The sequence below is a fragment of the Salvelinus fontinalis genome, chromosome 42 (assembly GCF_029448725.1).
Source record: "Salvelinus fontinalis isolate EN_2023a chromosome 42, ASM2944872v1, whole genome shotgun sequence".
Classification (NCBI taxonomy): domain Eukaryota; kingdom Metazoa; phylum Chordata; class Actinopteri; order Salmoniformes; family Salmonidae; genus Salvelinus; species Salvelinus fontinalis.
This window is the reverse complement of record NC_074706.1, coordinates 11164062-11189618: the sequence shown is the minus strand read 5'-3', so window position 1 is coordinate 11189618 and position 25557 is coordinate 11164062. Positions and strand designations below refer to the sequence as shown.

At 44.9% G+C, this 25557-nt stretch overlaps 2 protein-coding genes across 7 annotated transcripts in view; one reads left to right on the top strand and one right to left on the bottom strand.

The window, feature by feature from the left end:
- Positions 1-3585, top strand: part of LOC129841517 (serine/threonine-protein kinase DCLK2-like) — a 101277-nt gene extending 97692 nt beyond the window's left edge. For 4 of the 6 annotated variants that reach the window (XM_055909819.1, XM_055909817.1, XM_055909818.1 and 1 more), the window contains one exon: positions 542-3585. In XM_055909819.1, coding sequence (XP_055765794.1) covers positions 542-1771 — 1230 coding nt within the window. In that variant the 3' untranslated portion in view covers positions 1772-3585. The remainder of the gene's footprint in view (positions 1-541) is intronic. The other 2 variants (XR_008757338.1, XM_055909821.1) reach the window with 2 other exon arrangements.
- Positions 3586-4532: 947 nt separating this feature from the next.
- The window catches only part of LOC129841026 (lipopolysaccharide-responsive and beige-like anchor protein), a 329530-nt gene continuing 308505 nt past the window's right edge, over positions 4533-25557 (bottom strand). Inside the window, exons 56-61 of the mRNA XM_055909138.1 lie at positions 24878-25033; positions 19978-20145; positions 12720-12821; positions 12252-12448; positions 6474-6625; positions 4533-6149 (exon numbers count right to left, since the gene is read on the bottom strand). Coding sequence (XP_055765113.1) covers positions 6059-6149; positions 6474-6625; positions 12252-12448; positions 12720-12821; positions 19978-20145; positions 24878-25033 — 866 coding nt within the window. The 3' untranslated portion in view covers positions 4533-6058. The remainder of the gene's footprint in view (positions 6150-6473; positions 6626-12251; positions 12449-12719; positions 12822-19977; positions 20146-24877; positions 25034-25557) is intronic.

Genomic DNA, 25557 nt, shown 5'->3' with positions numbered 1-25557 from the left:
CTCCTGGTAGCGCCTCCATGCTCTGGACACTGCGCTGACAGACACAGCAAACCTTCTTGCCACAGCTCGCATTGATGTGCCATCCTGGATGAGCTGCACTACCTGAGCCACTTGTGTGGGTTGTAGACTCCGTCTCATGCTACCACTAGAGTGAAAGCACCGCCAGCATTCAAAAGTGACCAAAACATCAGCCAGGAAGCATAGGAACTGAGAAGTGGTCTGTGGTCACCACCTGCAGAACCACTCCTTTATTGGGGGTGTCTTGCTAATTTCCACCTTTTGTCTATTCCATTTGCACAACAGCATGTGACATTTATTGTCAAACAGTGTTGCTTCCTAAGTGGACAGTTTGATTTCACAGAAGTGTGATTGACTTGGAGTTACATTGTGTTGTTTAAGTGTTCCCTTTATTTTTTTTGAGCAGTGTATATTGACCCACTGTTTTTTATTTCTGTCTCTCCCTACCTGTTTGGTTCTGTTGTATTGTACAGCAGGTGAGTGTCGGTCTGACTTTCTTTCTCTCACCCCTCACCTCTACCAGAACACAGCTCTAGATAAGAAGAGGATCCAGCTGACTCGTCGCAGCCAGAGGCCCACAGCACCACCTCCGCCCCCACCACCACCTGGGAAGATAGTAGTCCCTCCTGCAGCCATGCCAGTCAAGCAAGCCTCACCAGTCTCACCCAACACCAAGCTGCCAGTACCCACCAAGCTGGCATCACCCACCAAGCCTGCCCTGCCAGAGGAGGAGCCCAAGAGTCCTCAGACTGATGTGCCTGTCCCTGTATCCCCTCCCATCTCTCCTTCAACACCTACCAGACCTGTTACCTCTCCCTCTGTCCCTGTCTCTCCTTCCTCTCCTACCAAGCCTAACATCTCTATCTATCCTGCCTCCCCTACCAGGCCCAACAACTCTCCCTCTCCTTCCTCTCCTACTAAAAATATCTCACCCTCTCCCTCTTCACCTACCAAACCTGTTATCTCTCCCTCCTCACCTACCAAACCTGTTATCTCTCCCTCTTCACCTGCCAAACCTGTTATCTCTCCCTCCTCACCTACCAAACCTGTTATCTCTCCCTCTTCACCTACCAAACCTGTTATCTCTCCCTCTTCACCTTCCAAACCTGTTATCTCTCCCTCTCCTTCCTCACCTACCAAACCTGTTATCTCTCCCTCTCCTTCCTCACCTGCCAAACCTGTCATCTCTCCCTCTCCTTCCTCACCTACCAAACCTGTTATCTCTTCCTCTCCTTCCTCTCCATCCTCACCTACCAAACCTGTTATCGCTCCCTCTTCACCTACCAAACCTGTTATCTCTTCCTCTCCTTCCTCTCCCTCCTCACCTACCAAACCTGTTATCGCTCCCTCTTCACCTACCAAACCTGTCATCTCTCCCTCTCCTTCCTCTCCCTCTTCACCTACCAAACTCCACATGTCCCCTTCTCTTTCCTCTCCAACCAAGCTCCATGTCTGTGCCTTCCCTGGGGCCTCTCATATGCCAGTTACTTGCCCCTCTGCCTCATCACCTTCCAAACGCAAAGCCTCCCCCTCTCCTCCTGCCCCTCTCTCTCCCTCCGACCCTCCCTCTCTTTTTACATGCCCCTCTCCCTCCGACCCTCTGTCTGCCTTTCCCAGCACTTCCTCACCCCTGACCTGCTCCTCTCCCTCTTCTCCCACCCCTCCGGCACCCGTTACCTGCTCCCCCCCAACCGTGCCCCCACCCCTGGTGGGCCTTGACGTTGAAGCTGCTGCTACTGCCAGAGAGCTGTGAGAAAGAATGACTGGCTGCTGGACCATGGTCTAATTTGTACCTTTCAAGCTCCCTTACCTCCACGCGCCGTATCCCCAGACCTATGATTCGCATGTAGGGGGCTAGATACAGATAGAACCTCCACCCCCAGTAACAGTATAACAGCTGATATCCACTGCTGTATCTTTCCTAGGCTCCCAAGCAGCAAATGGCAAAAAAAATAATAAAAATAAATAAATATGGCTCCTACAACCTACAGTACAATCTCTGTAGAGAACCCATCATATCCACGCTCCAAGAGGGAAGTTGAGGTGTTTTGTACATTTTGGTTGATTTGTATATATGGTATGTGTGTATTTATATATGAGCGATATGGAGAAAACAGAGCGAGGCCTGGCTAGTTGGTGTGTGGTTTCAGATGGGGTTTTCTGGAATTACTTCTGATCATGTTTTATTTATTGTCTGTGGTTGTTTAGTAGACACGCACGCACACATTGATTATGGGTAGAAGTGTATTATTTGGCGTGCTTGCCATCTGTTTTAAGATAAACTACTACTGTAGATGTATATAGTATTGTATGACAGACACGAGGCATCCGAATGAAAGTTGAAGGTTTGAGTTTGTTTTCTTTTCTTGCCTGTAAAGCCTGTTTATCATTGGTCCGCTATGGAGCCTGTAGTGTTTAACTGCTGAACACCAAAAGAGAGACGCAACAGAGTAGAAGGTGAACGTGTCAATGAGGAGAGGTGTGCCTGTGAAAATAGCTGCCAGATCAGGGGTGTGTTCAGGGCGGCAGGTAGCCTAGCGTTTTAAGAGTGTTTGGCCAGTAACCGAAATGTCACTGGTTCAAATCCCCAAGCCAACTAGGTGACAAATCTGTCGATGTGCCCTTGAGCAAGTCACTTAACCCTAATTGCTCCTGTAAGTCGCTCTGGATAAGAGCATCTGCTAAATTAATAAAATGTAAATGTTCATCGGGCACAAAATGGAAGAAAACAGACAAACAGGAAGGGACTTCCTGGACATGTCCTGTAAGAAACACTCATTTTCGCCCTCCGTTGCAAAACGTTTTTCAGTGTGTGCCCTAATGAACCTGACCCAGTAGTTAGATTCCTTTTCTGAAACCAGCTGACAGGAAACACTGGGAGCGCTATCCCCTCATATACTCATTTATCAGTCCAGATTTACTGGATAATAACGTGAGGCTGTTCCACTTTGCTGTTGTCTTTGTCTGTAATGGTAATGCACTTGTTTTAAAGTCCATGGTTAAGTCCCAAATCGCACCCTATTCCCTATATAGTGCACTACTTTTGAGCAGGGCCCATAGGGTCAAAAGTAGTACACTATGTAGGGGAATAGGATACCATTTGGGATGCAGCCCCCGTATCTCCTTACCTAGCCTACTGCATGCAGTTGGTCAGGGTTTAACCCTTCGGATATTGATAATGGCTCCGATGCACAGCACTACTACTCCAAGGGGCTTTAGTTGCATGCCGTGTTCCTCCCTCTGCCTCCCCACAAAACAGGTCTCTCTCACACACACACACACACACACACACACACACACACACGTCAAGCTGGTACTATTGTACGTATAGTAGCTGTTGTGTAATGTTTAGTCAAACTACACTGTCATCATCATAATGCTTTTTTTATTGCAGTTTTAGTCTGGATACATGTATGAAAATTACATTTCAAACAGGAAAAACACTCCTGTCAGCTTTGGCCAGCAGTTTTAGTTTGTGCAGACATTTAGCCACTATGTGACTCCTTTATCATTTTGTATTAGGAGCACATCGGAGAACTTCAAACGCAATAAAAAGTATTCAAATCAGTGTTTTGTTGTTTTTATTTCTTTGGCACTATGTTTTTGTGTGAAAATGCCTATGATAATAAAGGTGTGTAGAAATCAAATATTATAAGCCATTCCCAATGAGGTAAAGTGACTGAGACCCATGTGATCATCAGCGCCCTCCTGTGGACAATATCTGAAGCAACAACATGGCCTAATTCCAACCATTAGATGATGTGTATCCGGATGAATCAGATCTACTTAGCCAATCACCAGGATAGACACAGTTACCAGATCTAGCTCTAACATTGAGCCTATGGGGAACCAAGCTAGGGACCCACAGACTCCCATAACCCCCTGCCTGAGTGGTCAATGATGGCAGCACCTGCAGTGTTGGGGGGGTTTGACACATGGAGAGCAGCAAGCAGGTCCTGGTGAAGACTCTCCAACCGTCATCTCTTAAAGGGAAGGTTGCACAATATATATTGATGATATTCTATCTAAACGGTCTTTATACCCTTCTAGTTTTGCAATGTGAATAAACCTGAGACAAAACCATAGAGATATAGCACTCATCTTTGTATCTGTGCCATTATAGGCTCTGTGGCAGCTTCAATGACGCTGCCCATGCTATCTCCATTTTGAAGTAGTCAATGTTCTTTTTCGCAATTGGCTGATCCTGCCCGATGACCAGGTTGGACATGACTCCAACAGGGTCACCAGGAAGGATCAGCCAATGAAGATGGAAGTCCCACCCAGTCAACTACATTCAAATTGTGGAAGCCCTCAATGATACTACCCATGCTAATATGGCCTCAATCATTCTCTATGGGTTAAACCTACCTACCTAGGCCTTGACTGCAGCCAGGTGAAGAAGTTGTGCAGCTTCTGTGAACGATGTGGTTAGTGCAACGCCACCCCTGGCTACATTCCAGTCTAACTTCAGAAAACGGGAAATCAAATAACAGTTCAATTGAAGACAAGATGTCTCAAGTTAAAAAAAATTCAAATTTATTTGTCAGAACTCATCACGTGTCAAAAACACTCATTCCAAATTGATTGCCAAAATATTGAGCGATACATAGAAAATACAGTAGTAGCCATTTCATTGTAATCGTAACCACACCAACACGGAATGTTTCTCCTTATGAGCAACCGTTGTATTGGAGGAACCACATCGGGTGTTCCAACCCTGCACCAAAACACCTGATTCAATTCAGTTTTGACCTGAAGGCCCATAATTAGGTAGAATCGGGTATTTTAAAGCTGGGCTTGAACCAAAAAGTGCACACCCTTTGGCTGACCAGGACCAGGGTTGTCTGTGGTCTGGTTTAACCAGTGAATATTCACCGTGACACACAGACAGACTGACAAGTCCCTCATTTCGCTGCAACTCTCTTTGCCAAGATGAGATACTTCGATGGACTTTGATGATCCTAGCATGGTTTGGGCACTGTGTCGATCGCTAATATGATACAGTATATGCTTAAGTACTGCAAATGCCTCAGTAGAGGAGGTAAAGCTAACAAGAAGTTATACAAAGAAGCACATCATGGCTACGTCGGGAAATTTGGAATGGCTTCCTTTCCTCGTCCCGTCTCCTACATGTAAAGTTCTGATAGGTGATGAGGAAAGGACGCCATTTTACAAAATTAGGACATAGCCCCTGACATTTGTTTCTACTGACAGACATATTATTCATCAGTATGGTTACAGTACATACATAAAGCTAATGATCGTCATGACTACACTCGGATACAAACAAACTAATCACACCGGCAGCCATCTTGTTACTATGATGTCTGTCTGATACACATATGACAACTGGTGACAAGTCTTTGTGCAGTGTACGCCAACATCAGGACAGCAGAGGAATAACTCATGCACAGGAAGGCAAGATCTGTCCATTTACACAGAGGTGTGGTACAAACATTTAAATAGAATATATTCCCTCAAGTCATGAACACATAAAAGACTTAATGAACTTCCCGCTCGATCACCACACAAACTTCACATATTTTATTTCCCTGTGTTTCCACAGTAGCAAAAAGAGCATGAAAAAATGGATATTAATGACCAAAATAATGATTATATCTCCACGTTTCACACCTATTGAAAATAATCACTCACCCCTAACGTACACAAATATATGGATTCTTAAGACAATAGATGCAAATATACTTTTCTACCTACTTCCACTTTGAACCCTTATTTTCCTCTGCTCGAGATGAAAATAGACTCTTAACAAGCTAAAAATAGATTTGTAACCATAGGTATATAACCCCACCCTAAGATATATTATATGAAATTTTCGATATGCCCTACAAAATATAGCAATGCCCTTTTAAAAAAAATAATTTGCTTCTTTCGACAGAATCAGACAGTTTTTCTTCTCTTAAGATACATTCAGAATATCAATATGTATTGAGTAGTGCCTTAGGACATGGAACGACAGGATTGCAGTAGGTAGGTCCCACGTTAACCAGAGGGATTGTTGTTGTTGTGTGGTCCTGCCTCAGTATCTGGTCTGGTACTCGTGGTGCCACCTGTTGAAGTCGTTGTAGAACAGGACTATACTACCAGACGCCATGCCGGTTATGATGCACCTAGGAGAGGACAGAGCCCAGAGGGAGTGTTGAGTTAAGGCTCATACATGTACACAGAACATGATGTACTTTTACTAATGTCATACAGTACGTCTACTGTCTTTATACTGTGAATAACACCAAGGTCTTCATCATGGTATTCTGTGCATTCTAGATTGGGAAGGTTTTTTATTTCCCATCTGATGTTAGTTACTACAAACCCACACATCTGAAGATATCATTAGTCCATATTTTCATTATTTCTTCCTATGTGCTAAAACTTCATACCACACAACACCTATGTGAGTGAAGATTACAGCGTCAGAGTCCAGGTGTGTATGTTACCTTTGGTCGTTGGACATGGCCATGGAGCGGATGCCTGCGTCACAGCCAGGGTAGGTGAACATCTGTTTGAGGTTGTGAACCTGCCAGACAGACAAAACTCCCCCGTCTCCCCCCGTCAGCAGGTACTGTCCGTCCCGACTCAGCAGCATGGCCTGACGGGAGAGGAGAAACAGCACCACTTTGAGTGACAGGAGACGTTATGTACAAGACAATAGGGAACATTGCTGTATTACTGTTCTATTGCATTGTCCATGAGGCTGTCAGCGCCCTCCTGTGGACAGCGTCATGACCTGCAGCCTATTGCACCTACCACTGGAGGGCGCTAATACATGCAGAGATTTGGATGGGATGTGTAACTCCCTCACACCACACCAGAGCTGACCACTACCATAAAGCATAATAAACATGGGCTTATTGCCCAGTGAGGAATCCTGTCGTCATATTGACGTCTGCTATTTGTCCAATAGAGCGTCTACAACAGCTCTTTAAAAACAACCAACCAAAGCTTTATCAGTATAGGCTTTGTGGTTCGATTTAGTGACCTAGCCTAGGACACCAGTGACCTCACCACCTACCTCACGGTGTGCTATTTCAATCAAAGTCTCTGTGAGCACTTCCTGCACCAAGCGAGAGAGGCACCGTATCAATCAGATATTTCACAACATTCATGTGGCGAGCAGCACAGAACAGCACAGCACAGAACAGCAGTCCATCCAACTGAACTGCTACAAGCCACGGCTCCCCACAGACACTGTGGAGAGAGATTTATTCTGCTCATCTGGTTTCCCTGTGCACTTATGGGCTGTGTTACACTTTAATGGGTTCCCAAGGGAAACGGGGATACACTACGGCCCTACACTAAACTTCTGTGTTGGGGTATATTTATGCATACAGTATATAGTTGGAAATTGAAGCCAGTCGGAGGCATCAATCACGAGGTAACAAACGCTGATGAAATGACAAGGAAATGTAAGTAATAACTAGTGTAAGTTAGCCTAATTAGCGGTTTCACATGAACATACTGTATGCTAGATGGGATGCAGCTATTTCAGTCACAGCTGGCTTAGAAGGATTAGAAAAGAAGTGCAATTACCGGATGGAAGATTAAACAAAAACATTCATCATCCCAGACATATGTGGTGCAGCCGCCAGAATTTATTTCAAATGATAAATATTTGACATGAACAAAACTTAGTTTTGAATTTAACGCAAATTGGCACATTCCTGGGAATCAGTTTAGCTTATTTTGCGATACCAACTCAAGTCAATCAAAAGTTGCGTTAGATGCTTTTACCACCGCTAAAACTAATATAATGGATCATTTAACAATCAAAACATTTAAGACAGTCGTTGCATATTCAAAACGGGGAAATGTCTACACTATAAGAAAAATCACTTTAGCTAGCCTGACTGCTCTCAATGGACTTGATCACTGGTTGCAGATATACAGTACAGACAGACAGACAGATATACAGTACAGTACAGACAGACAGACAGATATACAGTACAAACAGACAGATATACAGTACAGTACAGACAGACAGACATACAGTACAAACAGACAGATATGCAGTACAGACAGACAGACAGATATGCAGTACAGACAGACAGACAGATATACAGTACAGACAGACATACAGTACAAACAGACAGATATGCAGTACAGACAGACAGACAGATATACAGTACAGACAGACAGACATACAGTACAAACAGACAGATATGCAGTACAGACAGACAGACAGACAGATATACAGTACAAACAGACATATATACAGTACAGTACAGACAGACAGAGACAGATATACTGTACAAACAGACAGACACAGACAGACAGAGACAGATATACAGTACAGACAGTACAGACAGTACAGTACAGTACAATACAGACAGAACAGTACAGTACAGTCAGTGTTTGGCCTCTTCTTATGAGCCACAGGGAAGTGAACGGACCACTGCTGACAGTAAACTGCGGTATCAGAATACCTGGCAGTCTGAACTAATGCACTGACTCACACTCACGCATATACACACTCGATCGGACACAAGAGCCACGCACACACACTCACACACTGGCAACGAGACTGAGGGATCAATCTTTCCAGAGCATTTTGTTAGATCGCCATCCAAGAGGACTGGGAAAGGATTCTGGGAAAGTAGTATGGCTGTGGGGTGATCGGGGGAGGGAGGGATGAGGGATATCATTCTGTTTAGATTTGTTTGCTGTGTGTCTGATATCTGTCTAATTGCGTCCTTTATCTTGCCATATAAAGCCCCATAGCAATTTTTGTCAGTTAATCTGACACTATTGCTTAAGAGAACAGACATTTAGATCAACATCATTTAGGATCAACTCAACAAAGAAAAATGTAGTTAAGATATTGTTTGCCAAAATGTCTCTCGGTATTTCAGGAATGGCCCATTACATTCACCGAACTAGTGGCAGTAGTCCCAAACTGAACAAACTGTTCTGATTCATGACCTCAACTCATGAACTAACTTGCCAGTTACTCTCTTTTAATTGTTCCTCCGTGAAGTCAGTGTTACTCCATCCAGCCTCTGGCACTGATGTTGATGTAGCCTTCTATGAATCGGCCTAGTACATAACCCACTGTGTGCTGCTGGGGGGTTGGAGACCTGGCAGACGACTCAGCCAGACCCAGGTAGGAGGCTGTTCCCAGACAGAATAAAATCAGCCCCTCTGCGACTAGGAGGCCAAACAAGATGGCCGCCGTCTCCACAGGAGCCTAGATTGCCGACGTGACTCAGGTGTCTGAAGGATGACTTCAGAGCCTGGCAATGATGCCAGGGAGAACTATTATAGAACCACATGCTCCTTTTAACGCCCATAGTAACCAATCTGCTAGAATGGTTACTTACACTGTCTGAGTTATATCAGTGGGGCTAAGACTGGAATCCATTCAGCATGGCCTCAACTCAACTACACTGGATGAATCTGCTATCAGAGAACCAGCTAAGAGAGAGGTTGTTGCTGAGAGTTACACCTCTCTTTACCCTCCAACGCAACTAGGGCCATATTCTAAATGGGATAAATGACATCAGTTTTTGACATTATTCAATATAATCTGCTGCTGTGTTGTGGCTTTACATCTATAGCATGGGTAGAGAGTTATCTGTCTAACACAGAGGGTGTTTTTTAATGGAAGCCTCTCCAACATAATCCAGGTGGAGTTGGGCATTCCCCAGGGCAGCTGTCTAGGCCCCTTACTTTATATAACCTTTACTAATTACCTGGCACTGGCTCTGAGTAAAGCTTGTGTGTCTATGTATGCTGATGACTCAACATTCTACACATCAGCTACTACAACAAGTGAAATCACTGCAACATTTAACAAAGAGCTGCAGTCAGTTTTAAATGGGTGGCAAGTAATAAGCCAGTCCTACATATTTTTAAAAGCATTGTATTTGGGACAAATCATCCAATGACTGCTTGGTGTAACCCTGGATTGTAAACCGACATGGTCCAGAGATATTGATGCACCGGTAGCTAAGATGGGGAGAGATCTGTAATAAAGCACTGCTCTGCTTCTTGGCATCCCTATCAACAAGAGTTCTACAGGCACTAGTTTTGTCACACCTGGACTACTGCCCAGTCATACAGGCAAGTGACACAAAGGGGGACATAGGTACATCACAGTTGGCCCAGAACAGAGCAGCACGGCTGGCCCTTAAACGTACACAGAGAGCTGACATCAATGACATGCATGTCAATCTCTCCCGGCTCAAAGTAGACGAACGATTGACTGCATCGCTACTTTCCGTTGTGAGAGGTATTGACATGTTGAAAGCACAGAGATGTGTGTTCAAACGACTAGCACACAGCTCAGACATCCATGCATACCCAACAAGACATGCCACCAGAGGACTCTTCACAATCCCCGAGTCCAAAACGGACTCAGGAAAACACACAGTACTACACAGAGCCATGACTACATGGAACTCTATTCCACATCAAGTAACTCATGCAAGCTGTAACATAAACATAAAACTACACCTTATGGAACAATGCGGACTGTGAGGACACACACATGCCAGAACCCTCACTCTACACACATATATTAGATATGTAGTGGTGTAATAATATTACATGAACTGTTTTATTTTATTTTTCATTTGTTTGGCATGACCTAATGGGGATCCATAATAAATACCAATACAAAAATAAGCTCCACTATTAACATACCCTGTCACATTCACGCTGCATGCACACATAAGCACTTGTGCACCCACACACAAAAATGTACCCACACACACACACAGCAACACACAGTCTGGGACGAGACTACTGTAAGGGGACACCTTGGGCCAGGACAAACATTTATTTATCCCGGAGTCCTGCTGTGTGGTGGGACGCAGCGCTAGCTGAAGATTGATACTGGTGTCTAGTGCAGTGCATTAAACACCACGTCCAGGCCTCATACTGAGACGAGGGGGGCCGCTGCTCTCACAGAGCTACCCTGAGATGTTAAGACTGCCCTGATTCTGTCTGACGTGGCAGGAATTTACAACGCACAGCAGAGGAGAGACGCAAAATGGCCCAGGAATGGCTTACGGTTTATGTACATGAAACGAACGAGCTGGGGAGTACACTACGGGGACCTGGCAAAACCTACAACTGTGTTGGATAAGACAGCAACTAACTGTCTATCAGAGAGTCATTGTGGATCTGATAAATAAAGACTAACAGTTCATATACATGAGAAAAGGAGGCTGGCTACACTATTGGCAAAACTGTTGTAGTTAACAAAATAGCGGTGGATAATATCGGAAAACTAATCTTCATAACAGCTATTTGGGGGATCATTTGATCTGGATCTCACCAACCTGATCTTCCGTAGAATCTGAAACATTACAGTAGACAATCATTCTAAACTTCTAAGGTTATCCATGTAAAAACATATCCTATTCAGCAGCATGTCAACACCAACTCAATACCAGACTTGCTCTGCCAATGAATTCTGATCCAGTCTGCTTATTGGAAACAAATGGGGGGGGGGGGGGGGGGGGGGGGTATATGTATGTATATAGCTCAGTAATCAGTCTAAGTCCTGGTGCTATGGCTGTGACTATGACTGTGACTGGGTGACAGGGGCAGAATACAGCTGTCTCAAATGGGAAGCAGGTGTGCCTATGAGGGACTGGGTTACATTTCCCAGGCCCATCGGAAACAGGGGGAAAGGGAAACTGGCCAAAGAGCCGCGGCCATTTTGTGACACCGTAGCCGTGAGGCAGGAAATGTGAAATGTGGGAATGTGTCGGGTGGTGCCTGAGGGTTGTTAATGGGGCTAGGACTGGGAGAATGTCCGCCCTCCTGCCATGTTGAACCAGCACTAAGACCTGATAGGACTCGACACGGGAGCCCAGGATCAAAGAGGCTTGTCTGGACTGGAGGAGAGGAGAGGTTGGAGGAGAAATGGAAGTAAAGAGCCTTTGACCTGGTACTTCCTAGGCTAGAAGTGTGTGTGTGTGTGCGCGCATGTGTGTGTGCGTGAGGGGCTTGTAGATGTGTATGCCCTGAGGCAGACAGACCACAGAGCTGTCCTTTAATCAGAGAGCAGACCACTGGCATGATGAAGCACAGAGACTTTCACAGACCAGTAGAATAGAACAGAGAGAGGCAGCCCACTCTAGAAATAAGCACCTTACTTTGAACTTGAAGGTCGAAACGTGTGTACACTAGGCTTTCCAACAAAACATTAAAACCGTTAGAAGCTTAATGAAATGACTTTGTCCCTCTATATCAGTGGGTTCCTTTACCCTGATGTTCTCCTCCACCTCCATGTGTCCCAGCAGCTTTCCGTTGATGGAGAAGAAGCAGAAGTGTCCCTTGTCGTAGTAGACCACGGCGTGGCCCTCTGTAGAGGACTGGATGAGACGGGGCTGCACGCAGCCCCCCGGACCCTCCAGGGTCCGCAGCAGATCCCCATTCATGGAATGGATCAGACACGGGCCCTCTGTGAGTGGAGGAACATAGAAGTTACTAACCAGGCTCTGATTTCCACTGATTCACTCACGGGTTTATCATCATAATGACATTATAACATGGTCATTTCTTCTTCTAAATCCAAAGCGACTTACAGACCTGTCTACATTGACAGTATGAGGTTGTTCAGTATGAAAGTGTTCACTGTTCTGACATTCATATTGTCAGTGTGACCAAGATCTAAGTTACTTTTGAACCTAGTCTGTAGCAAGAGGCCTCGGTTGATCCACCCACACACTCACCTCTGCAGCCACTGATGACAAGTCCCAGCTCGGCACACACACTGGCGCAGGTCACCTCACAGTCATGACCCGTCAGGATGGCTCTGGGCGTCACAAACTCAGCTGGGGAAAAACACACAAACGCACGTTAGCCAATGGAAATCAGGTGTGGGCATGTTCGTTTTACAGCCACTAAAGGGCGGTAAATCCCCACAATAATTCCCTATAAGTCATAGTGCCTCAGAATGTGATGCTTGGTATATTCAAAGTGGAAGACCCACTTTATGGTCATGCATTTCACCACATAGAAATGAGAATTCAGAAACGAATGGCAACATATTGTCAGAGTATGTGCTCCGGCTATAAAACAATGCAGAGTGATTCTGACGAGCTCTCATCATAACAGTCAGTGGTTTTAGCTATTAGGTGTGGGTGGTTGTGAGAATTGGTCCTTATTTAAGGATATGTGGTGGACTCTGACCATCACTGGAACTAGAGCATAGTAGCTGCCATTTATTCTAGAATAATTATTCTTCATCAGAGACCCAGACCAAAACACACACTCCCAACTCACCCCCACCCCTCTCAGCAAATAGACAGGACTCATCCAGCCATATCATCTCCACTCTCTCTCTCCAACACTTGTCACTAACAATCTCCCTCTTCCTTTAATACACTGTACTTCCCCAGAAGAGCCTGACCAACTCCAGATGCCTCCAGACAAGAGACTGGGCTCTGACACCGTCCTTTAGGAGATGAGGAGAAGAGAAAGAGATGTGCCAAAAAGAACAGCCCATCATTCACTTACGTTGGGCTGAGCCGTCAGAGACAAGAGCCCAAACAAGAGTTCTGCCCTGGGTTAGCTCCAACCAATCAACACCTGTCCTGCCAATACTGGTACTGCCCACTGTTGGATATACCACAATGTTGACCACTACATCAGTCAGTGATGAAACTTGTTAAGTAAATACAGCCAATGGACATGCACTGCAGAGTAGACAGAGAAGAAAGAGTCCAACCTTACCCCCCCTCTCCCTCCCTCCCTCCCTCCCTCCCTCCCTCCCTCCCTCCCTCTCTCTGAGGGATGGTAAAGTCTGCCTGCCACTTTGTGGTGCTTTACAGGAGCCAGGTTGCTGCACTGATAATATTGGTGTTTAACAGGGGGTCCCAGCTGACCCCTGCTCCCTTTGATGTGGGGTGAGAGGTCAGAGGTCATACTAAAGCTGCTAAAGCACTGTACCACAGTCAGTCCCACACTGCAGTTCATTAGGAGTTCACTATCAGACAGAGGGCGTCTCAACGCCACGTCTCGCAGGGTGCCCTGGGTCTTCTCAAACAGAGGAGAGGACAGGGTCAAGTTCAACTACAGCAGCAGACAGACCGACAGACAACACTTCAAGAAGGAAGTCATAGAAATGGAAAAGCTAGAATGGACATGGTTGTTAAATACCGAATTGTTTTACATGGAAGCCACCTATAGAATATGCTGTTACTTTGCTGAGCCTTGAGGATTGGAATAGCACGTTCTGAGGAGTGATGTTGTAGAGAAGATACCTAGGAGATAGCTGACTATGTTCACCATTGATGTTGTAGAGAACATACCTAGGAGATAGCTGACTATGTTCACCATTGATGTTGTAGAGAACATACCTAGGAGATAGCTGACTATGTTCACCATTGATGTTGTAGAGAACATACCTAGGAGATAGCTGACTATGTTCACCATTGATGTTGTAGAGAACATACCTAGGAGATAGCTGACTATGTTCACCATTGATGTTGTAGAGAACATACCTAGGAGATAGCTGACTATGTTCACCATTGATGTTGTAGAGAACATACCTAGGAGATAGCTGACTATGTTCACCATTGATGTTGTAGAGAAAATACCTAGGAGATAGCTGACTATGTTCACCATTGATGTTGTAGAGAAAATACCTAGGAGATAGCTGACTATGTTCACCATTGATGTTGTAGAGAAAATACCTAGGAGATAGCTGACTGTGTTCACCATTGATGTGCCTCTTTCACTAGCCCTTTTCCCACTATATAGCCATTGTGCAAATCAACAAGCGTTGGTTTAAATTTGAGTATTTTGACTGCACATTTAACAACTTCACTCCGCAATTGAATTAGACTTTGGTTTAGTTTAACTCAATACACATAAATGACTGACTCCTGAACTTTCTGGAGTAAAAACACAACGTGTGTAAATCTTTCATTAGTGCAGACTCCTCCGATACACTAACTGCCTTCAGCTTGGTGGTTAGTAACCCTAAACACAGTAAAGGCAGAAAGTTCTGTACCTCCACTGACCTCCCCTGTAAAGTAAAAAGGCTCCTGGTATGATGGACAAGCCCTTTATGTTCATTTCAGTGAAATATTTTAACGGCTTTTAAAGGCCCGGGCAGGCACCCTGACGACTTTCCAACTATGTTCCACCATGCTGACACTGTGGCCACACCAGACCAACAGGTCATGATCTCTCCATGTATAGATTTCATTAAGTTAACTGTCAAACATCCTAAACGTCAGAAACGCTGATTTATGCCCTACAACGGCGAGGATTAAAGCGTGATGTCGGATTTTGCCCGTGGAAGATCAATAAAACTGATATATTGGTGTATCGTTTAACCTTTTGAGCTGCTCGCCACCATTTGGTTTGCATTAGGCAGACATCTGATTACAATATAATATATAAAACCAACACAGCTAACATGTGTGTGTGTAGACTGAAAAGAGTATCACTTACCTGGGGAAAGAGAAATGTGTGTGTGTGTGTGTACTGAGAAGGGTATCATTTACCTTGGGAAAGATAAATGTGTGTGTTTGTGTAATGCTTAGAGAGAAAAAATATATAATTTCAGCTGTTGTTCACTGAATGATTATCTAGAGGCTACTTCCTAAATGTATCTTTATTAAAAAAGTCATGGTTTAAAATGTGGGGGGAACAACCCATAAACCTGTGTGTTCTACCGTTGAGCCACCAGAGGTCAGTATAGTCTGCAGAATCCCCTCCCACTGTGCATGCTCTCTACTGCTCTTCACTCACTCACACAGAGAAGAGTGTAAGGAGCAGGCACTGATTGTGTAGATGTGTGTGTAGTGTGTGTGTGCAAATGTACGATTTGGATACTGCAGACACATTTGGCACAGAGAAGGCTAATCTGTGTCAGCCAGCAGCTAAACAGGAACTAGCGTGTGTGTGTGTGTGTGTGTTAGGGGGCTGAACTTGAAAGCACTGTGTTTGGCGGGAGAATAAAGGAATCGCTGGTGTGTGTGTGTGTGTGTGTGTGTGTGTGTGTGTGTGTGTGTGTGTGTGTGTGTGTGTGTGTGTGTGTGTGTGTGTGTGTGTGTGTGTGTGTGTGTGTGTGTGTGTGTGTGTGTGTGTGTGTGTGTGTTCGTTCGTGCTCTACGGTTAGCAGACCCTGATGCGGAGCATCATATTGTGGTGGTGGGCCGGACTGATTAAAGTACTGCTGCTAAAACTCACTGCTGCACCATGCAGAATCTGGCAGGCTGGAGAATAACAGATGCACACACACTCAGAGACCGAGACAGAGAGACCGAGACAGAGAGACCGAGACAGAGAGACCGAGACAGAGAGACAGACTTGATTCACACAAACTACTCTGTACACAACGCAGGCTGGCTGGCTCAGACTAAGGCCGAAGAATAACAGATGCACATATACAGATACAGCCTTCAGAAATGTATTTCCACTGCTTGACTTTTTCCACATTTTGTTGAGTTATAGACTGATTTTTTTTTTTTAATCAAATTTTTAAAAATGTGTCACAGGTCAACACACAATACCCCATGATGTCAAAGTGGAATTATGTTTATAAACATTTTTACAAATGAAAAGCTGAAATGTCTTGAGTCAATAAGTATTCAAGCCCTTTGTTATGGCAAGCCTAAATGAGTTCAGTAGTAGAAATGCTTAAAAGTACCAATAAGTTGCATGTACTTAGTGTTTAACATGATTTTTAAATGACTATCCGATCTCTGTTCCCCACACATACAATTATCTGTAAGGTCCCCCAGTCGAGCAGTGAATTTCAAACACAGATTTAACCACAAAGACCAGGAAGGTTTTCCAATGCCTCGCAAATAAGGGCACCTACTATTGGTAGATAAATAAAATATATTTTATTAAAAAGACATTGAATATCCATTCAAGCATGGTGAAGTTACACTTTGGATGGTGTATCAATACACCCAGTCACGACAAAGATACAGGTGTCCTTCCTAACTCAGATGCCGGAGAGGAAGGAAACCGCTCAGGGATTTCACCATGAGTGCCAATGGTGACTTTAAAACAGTTAATTGGCTGTGATAGGAGAAAACTGAGGATGGATCAACAACAGTGTAGTTACTCCACAATAATTGACCTAATTGACAGAGGGAAAATAAGGATGCCTGTACAGAACACAAATACACCAAAACATCCAGAACACAAATACTCCAAGGCACTAAAGTAACACTGCAAAAAATGTGACAAAGCAATTAACTTGTTGTCCTGAATAGAAAGTGTTATGTTTGGGGCAAATCCAATACAACACATTACTGAGTACCACTCTCCATATTTTCCAGCATATTAGTGGCTGCAACATGTTATGGGTATGCTTGTAATCGTTAAGGACTGGATAAAAGATAAATGTAATGGAGCTAAGCACAGGCAGAATCCTAGAGGAAAACATAGTTCAGTCTGCTGTCCACCAGACACTGGGAGACAAATTCACGTTTCAGCAGGACAACAACCTAAAACACAAGTCCAAATATACACTGGAGTTGCTTACCAAGACGACATTGAATGTTCTTGAGTGGCCGAGATACAGTTCTGACTTAAATCTACTTGAAAATCTATGGCAAGACCTGAAAATGGTTGTCTAGCAATGATCAACAACCACTTTGACAAGAGCTTGAAGAATTTTGAAAATAATAAATGGGCAAGTGTTGCACAATCCAGGTGTGGAAAGCTCTTAGAGACTTACCCAGAAAGACTGCTTCTACAAAGTATTGACTCAGGGGTGTGAATACTTATGTAAATTAGATATTTCTGTATTTCATTTTCAATAACTTTGGTAACATTTCTAAAATCCTGTTTTCTGTTTGTCATTATGGGGTTTTTGAGTGTAGATGGGTAAGAGAAAAATAGATATATTTCATCCATTTTAAATTCAGGCTGTAACACAACAAAATGTGGAATAAGTCAATGGGTATGAATACTTTCTGAAGGCACTGTACACACACACACACACTTTATACAAACACACACGCTAGATTCACTACTAGACTGTACACCATGCAAACTGGCACTGCCTAAGGCAGTGGAAGAACAATGTACATATCGACACAGATACCCTACTCCTATGCCAACTGCCCCATTCAATCAAATCTGCCAACCTTAAAATCACACGTAGCCGATGTGGAATTGGGGATTCATAAGGAACACACATCATATAACGTATGTAGAATGTAATTATCTTTTCTTGTTTGATCTATTTGTTATAAATGAACACAGCCCACAGTATGCATGTTTTATTAATGAAATGTACATTTCTACTGATTGTACTCAGAGTGATGTAATCATCCATGTGTGAAGTAATAACCTCATATGGTAATATATTATACATCTAATTATTTATATCATTTAGAATTAACCGAATATGCGGGTCAATGGTAATTTACACCTCGGAAACAAGGAATACCTCGACTGCTAAATCACAAAATAGCAGCCAAAATCTGTAAAATAGCAGCCAAATCTGTAAAATAGCAGCCAAATCTGTAAAATAGCAGCCAAATCTGTAAAATAGCAGCCAAAATCTGTAAAATAGCAGCCAAAATCTGTAAAATAGCAGCCAAAATCTGTAAAATAGCAGCCAAAATCTGTAAAATAGCAGCCAAAATCTGTAAAATAGCAGCCAAAATCTGTAAAATAGCAGCCAATATCTGTAAAATAGCAGCCAATATCTGTAAAATAGCAGCCAAAATCTGTAAAATAGCAGCCAAAATCTGTAAAATAGCAGCCAAAATCTGTAAAATAGCAGCCAAAATCTGTAAAATAGCAGCCAAATCTGTAAAATAGCAGCCAAATCTGTAAAATAGCAGCCAATATCTGTAAAATAGCAGCCAATATCTGTAAAATAGCAGCCAAATCTGTAAAATAGCAGCCAAAATCTGTAAAATAGCAGCCAAAATCTGTAAAATAGCAGCCAAAATCTGTAAAATAGCAGCCAAAATCTGTAAAATAGCAGCCAAATCTGTAAAATAGCAGCCAAAACTCTGTATTTTGTAACTTAATCAACATGCCCACTTCCCCCGTAGACCAGTACCGTAGACCTTGGTTTGTTTAAGTTTTAGAAAGACCTCTTGGTAAATTCCACTTATGGTGGGAAAGACTGCGACATCCACATCCAAAACACCAGATGAGGTCAGTGACACGCTACCATCTAACGTTCCGTGTTCCAGATCAACAACCGATGTGTCTTATTAACCAAATCACAATTTGTCATAAATTGCAGTCCATTTGTAGCAGAGCACTTAACAGGATGTAAGGGTCTCTAAGCCAGCCAAATTAGTACCATGGAGGCAGTGACTCTCACTGCTCTGTGCTGTGTGTTAAGTCCTTTGATCATCACGGTCCGTGTCATATGTCATGGTAAGAGTAAGGGCTGTAAGGGGCAGCCCCCAACGGTAATGTTTTGCACTTCTCATGACTGTTCTAACCCCGCATCAGATGGAAGGTGGTGGGCTTCCATGTGACCAGCGACCCCCACGTCACATTTACCGTCTCTAAGTGGTCCTCGGACTCTCTCTCACACACATGGAGGGACAACACACACATGTATGGGCGCACACACACACTAACGTTCTCTCACACACACTAACTTTCTCTCTAACACACACACACACACACACACACTACAGAGCGAGAGCCCATTTCTTGACCACAGCCAGTTCCCTGAAATCCAATCTGTGTGTTTGGAGACCTAGTGTGGTCAGATGAAACTAGCTGTTACTTTACAGACTGGGGCCGTAAATACAGTCAGACCTGTCTCTGAGAGAGAGGGTTCTGGGCGACAGTGTGGTACTCTACACAGGCAGCCCTATTCTGATTGTTTTCCCAATTATTGGCAAAAGAGCTGATCTGATTGGTCAAAAGACCAATTAGTAAGAGAAAAAAAAAAATCGGATTTGGGCTGCCTGTGTAAACGCAGACGTACTCTTCATGTTACTGTAGGATTTCCCCCCCTAGCATAGAAGGTGTACTTACTTCCGGGGTTCTCTCCAATGCTGCTGTGTTTTCCGTTCCAGTACCAGAGCAGTAACGTGGCGTCTCTGGAGCCTGACAGGACGTAGCAGTCCCCTCCGATGTACGACTCAGACCTGGCCAGACACGTCACCACGTCACGGTGACCAAACACTATCTGGGTCAGCTTCCCTGGAAACACACACACACACACACACACACACACACACACACACACACACACACACACACGAGCCACAGCCATCTAATTTTTATTCTAGTTATGAAATATTAAATACAGTAGCAATTTATTTTACAGTACTTGATGTACTGTATTTGGCATTTGACATAGAATCAACACAATTTACAGTAGTATTACACCAACAACACTAACGGCAAACATTCTAAAATAACATGTATAAAACATCTGTCATTAACATAAAATGTCTCAATATTCCATCATATAAACCATCTACTTGCAAACAAATGCGCTGAGCAAAAAACACACTCTCTGAACCATTAATATACAGAGTTGTTGCATGCGCCTGCTGTCTTAACTATTCTACACCTTCCAGATGAGCTCACAGCCTCACACTGATCTTCACACGAGTGTAAATATTTTCTCTTGGGGTTTGTGTGTGCATGTGTGTATTCACACGTGTGTGTGTGTGTGTAATTGCTGTCAGATTGCAGGCCCATAGTAACAGCACCATGGCTGTCTAACAGGCATTACCTTCGTCATACTGTGACCTCTATAGTCAGTCAGTGAATATTTATCTAGTATTGCAGACACACTTCACTGTTCTGTAACCCAGGGTGCATTTCTGTCTGGGTGTCAGCTTCACTGTCTGTTTCATAATTACCTTTTATTTGGATAAAGAGAGGGATAATTGTAGTGTGTGTGTCCGCAGTCTGGCTCAGCTTCTTACAGACACAGTTAACCAAGACATCATTGCTATGTAATATTAAAAATGTCTGACAGTTCATATATATACACTAGAAAATAATTATAGACTCCTAATTATGGATTAATTTCTGCACAGCGCAGGAACTATGCCAAATCTAAGACTTCATTCTAACACGTGGGTGTTACTTTTTTAGATACTTAAAACCTGTATCTCAAATTGATTGTGAAGCTCAACAAAGTCACTTGTAGATGATTTGAACATGAGGCGAAACAATGCTAATATCAGTCCCATGGATGAATGGTATTTGTGCCACAAATGCTAAAACATAAGTATGGATTGCTGTTATACCTTGTCCATAGACCGCTTACAGGGTAAGGAAACCAATATGTCATTTGGGAGAACTATCCCTTTAAATACACCCCCACCCACTTCAACTTCAGATTACATTCAATCAACAGGACACTATGAGCAAGGTGGAGAGGGAGCAGAGTGTCGCTGTTTCCAAATCAAGTGTTGTAAATTGATCAAATCAGTCCTATTCTTTAACCTGGGGGGCTACGGGGAGCGGGACAGCAGCTGTTGAACGCGTGTAGGATTAAAACCGTGTCAGGGTCGCACACCCCTGAGACAGACACACAATGGTCTCTCTCTTCCCCGCCCCCCTTTCCCTCCCTCTCTTCCCCCTTTACAGGAGATGGGGAGATAGAGAGCTTCTGCCTTTCAAAATTGAATCACATGCCTTTTGTAGATCTCCAGAGTGGTTCTGAATGGGGTTGTAGATGAGAGCTGGGGGATAGAGACGGAGCCGGGACATATAGAGACGTAGCCGGGACATATAGAGACGTAGCCGGGACATATAGAGACGGAGCCGGGACATATAGAGACGTAGCCGGGACATATAGAGACGGAGCCGGGACATATAGAGACGTAGCCGGGACATATAGAGACGGAGCCGGGACATATAGAGACGGAGCCGGGACATATAGAGACGTAGCCGGGACATATAGAGACGGAGCCGGGACATATAGAGACGTAGCCGGGACATATAGAGACGTAGCCGGGACATATAGAGACGTAGCCGGGACATATAGAGACGTAGCCGGGACATATAGAGACGGAGCCGGGACATATAGAGACGGAGCCGGGACATATAGAGACGTAGCCGGGACATATAGAGACGTAGCCGGGACATATAGAGACGGAGCCGGGACATATAGAGACGTAGCCGGGACATATAGAGACGTAGCCGGGACATATAGAGACGGAGCCGGGACATATAGAGACGGAGCCGGGACATATAGAGACGGAGCCGGGACATATAGAGACGTAGCCGGGACATATAGAGACGTAGCCGGGATATATAGAGACGTAGCCGGGACATATAGAGACGTAGCCGGGACATATAGATACGGAGCCGGGACATATAGAGACGTAGCCGGGACATATAGAGACGTAGCCGGGACATATAGAGACGTAGCCGGGACATATAGAGACGTAGCCGGGACATATAGAGACGGAGCCGGGACATATAGAGACGGAGCCGGGATATATAGAGACGGAGCCGGGACATATAGAGACGGAGCCGGGACATATAGATACGGAGCCGGGACATATAGAGACGTAGCCGGGACATATAGAGACGGAGCCGGGACATATAGAGACGTAGCCGGGATATATAGAGACGTAGCCGGGATATATAGAGACGGAGCCGGGACATATAGAGACGTAGCCGGGATATATAGAGACGTAGCCGGGATATATAGAGACGGAGCCGGGATATACAGAGACGTAGCCGGGACATATAGAGACGGAGCCGGGACATACAGAGACGTAGCCGGGATATACAGAGACGGAGCCGGGACATATAGAGACGGAGCCGGGACATATAGAGACGGAGCCGGGACATATAGAGACGGAGCCGGGACATATAGAGACGGAGCCGGGACATATAGATACGTAGCCGGGACATATAGAGACGTAGCCGGGACATATAGAGACGTAGCCGGGACATATAGAGACGGAGACGGAATATATAGAGACGTAGCCGGGACATATAGAGACGTAGCCGGGACATATAGGTACGTAGCCGGGACATATAGAGACGTAGCCGGGACATATAGAGACGTAGCCGGGATATATAGAGACGGAGCCGGGACATATAGAGACGGAGCCGGGACATATAGAGACGGAGCCGGGACATATAGAGACGGAGCCGGGACATATAGAGACGGAGCCGGGACATATAGAGACGTAGCCGGGACATATAGAGACGGAGCCGGGACATATAGAGACGAAGCCGGGACATATAGAGACGTAGCCGGGACATATAGAGACGGAGCCGGGATATATAGAGACGGAGCCGGGATATACAGAGACGTATCCGGGAGACAGACGTAGCCGGGATATATAGATACGGAGCCGGGATATATAGAGACGGAGCCGGGATATACAGAGACGTATCCGGGAGACAGACGTATCCGGGACATATAGAGACGTATCCGGGAGACAGACGTAGCCGGGAGACAGAGACGTAGCCGGGAGACAGAGACGTAGCCGGGAGACAGAGACGTAGCCGGGAGACAGAGACGTAGCCGGGAGACAGAGACGTAGCCGGGAGACAGAGACGTAGCCGGGAGACAGAGACGTAGCCGGAGACGTATGGAGCTGGAGGATAGAGGCTATACCTATGCTTATATACCTATGCTTATTATAAAGGCTGTACCTGGGTCAGTACAGTAAACATGGCTCTAATGGGGCTATACCTACACCTACTATAAAGGCTGTACCTGGGTCAGTAAGGTAAACAGGGATCTAATGGGGCTATACCTACACCTACTATAAAGGCTGTACCTGGGTCAGTACAGTAAACAGGGATCCAATGGGGCTATACCTACACCTACTATAAAGGATGTACCTGGGTCAGTACAGTAAACAGGGATCTAATGGGGCTACACCTACACCTACTATAAAGGCTGTACCTGGGTCAGTACAGTAAACAGGGATCTAATGGGGCTACACCTACACCTACTATAAAGGCTGTACCTGGGTCAGTACAGTAAACAGGGATCTAATGGGGCTACACCTACACCTACTATAAAGGCTGTACCTGGGTCAGTACAGTAAACAGGGATCTAATGGGGCTACACCTACACCTACTATAAAGGCTGTACCTGGGTCAGTACAGTAAACAGGGATCTAATGGGGCTACACCTACTATAAAGGCTGTACCTGATGGATTAGGTGTCTTGTGGAAGGGCCGATGATTAGGGGCTGTGAAATTAATGGTGAAGTTAATAGGACACTGAATGACGCTCTAGAATAAGGGCTGTAATCGGGTCAGGGGACTATACAGGCCTCTGATGGAACTATATTTGAAAGGCTGTACCTGGGTCAGTTGACTACAGAGCACTCAGAAGGGGTGCATTGCTACATCTGCATTGCTTGCTTTTTGGGGTTTTAGGCTGGGTTTCTGTGTAAGCACTTTGGGACATCTGCTGATGTAAAAAGGGCTTTATAAATACATTCGATTTGTGGTAGAGCAAAATACAAAAAGGCTGTTCCTGAGTCAGTGAAGCACACAGGGCTCAGATGGAGCTGTGTAGTAAAGGCTGTACCTGAGTCAGTGAAGCACACAGGGCTCAGATGGAGCTGTGTAGAAAAGGCTGAGTCAGTTGAGAACACGGGGCTCTGATGGGGTGAAGGGGAATGAATAATGAGACTCTGAAGTTGCTCTAGACACTAGAATAAGTACTGATTCTGAGTCAGTGATATACACAGTGCTCATATGGATCTATGTTGTAAGGGCTGTACCTGAGTCAGAGAAGATAATAAGAATCTGTAGGGGCAATAAGTATAACGACTGTACCTGGGTCAGATTAATATATCGAAGTCTTAATGAACATATCCATAAGGGCAGTACCAGACTCAGTGGAGTGAATAGGACTCTGAAGTCACTCTACAATAAAGGTTGTACCTGGGTCAGTTGCCTATGTAGAGCAAATTTGTAAAGGCTGTACCTGAGTCAGTGGAATAGACGCGGAAGCTCTTGTCCCAGAAGCCACAGAGCAGGATGAAGCGGTTGTTTGCGGTGATGATGAAACACTGAGAGTGGATGTGAATGCTCTGGTCCAACAGGTCTGTGATCTGACGACGGTGGGTCCCCACGTTACTGGCTGGAGAGGGGAAGGAGAGGAGGAGGGAGGTGGAAGGATGAGGGGGGAGGAGAAGGAGGGAGAGAGGGAGGGGGATGGGGATGGGGAGAGGGAGGGAGGGGGAGAGGGATGGGGAGGGAGAGAGGGAGAGAGGGAGGGGGATGGGGAGAGGGAGGGAGGGGGAGAGGGATGGGGAGGGAGAGAGGGAGAGAGGGAGGGAGAGAGGGAGGTAGAGAGGGGTAGGGAGGAGGGGACAGGGGGAGGTGAGGAAGAGAAATACATAATGAATTACTGTGCAACATCTCAGTAAGTAAAGCATGTAAGTCTGAGGAAAAACATATTGTATAAAATCAGATTGTTTTCCTTTACGATATCGCCGCGTTAATCGTTTTCACAAAGACATCAGACCATTACTGGAGCTACCAACTACGACACTTGTCACGCATGGCGTTTACACACGTTCATCGCCACGGCAGCAGCACCAGTTTGATTTGTGAGGGAATACATAAAACATCTAGGACATGGCGTTTACAAGGGTTTCCCAT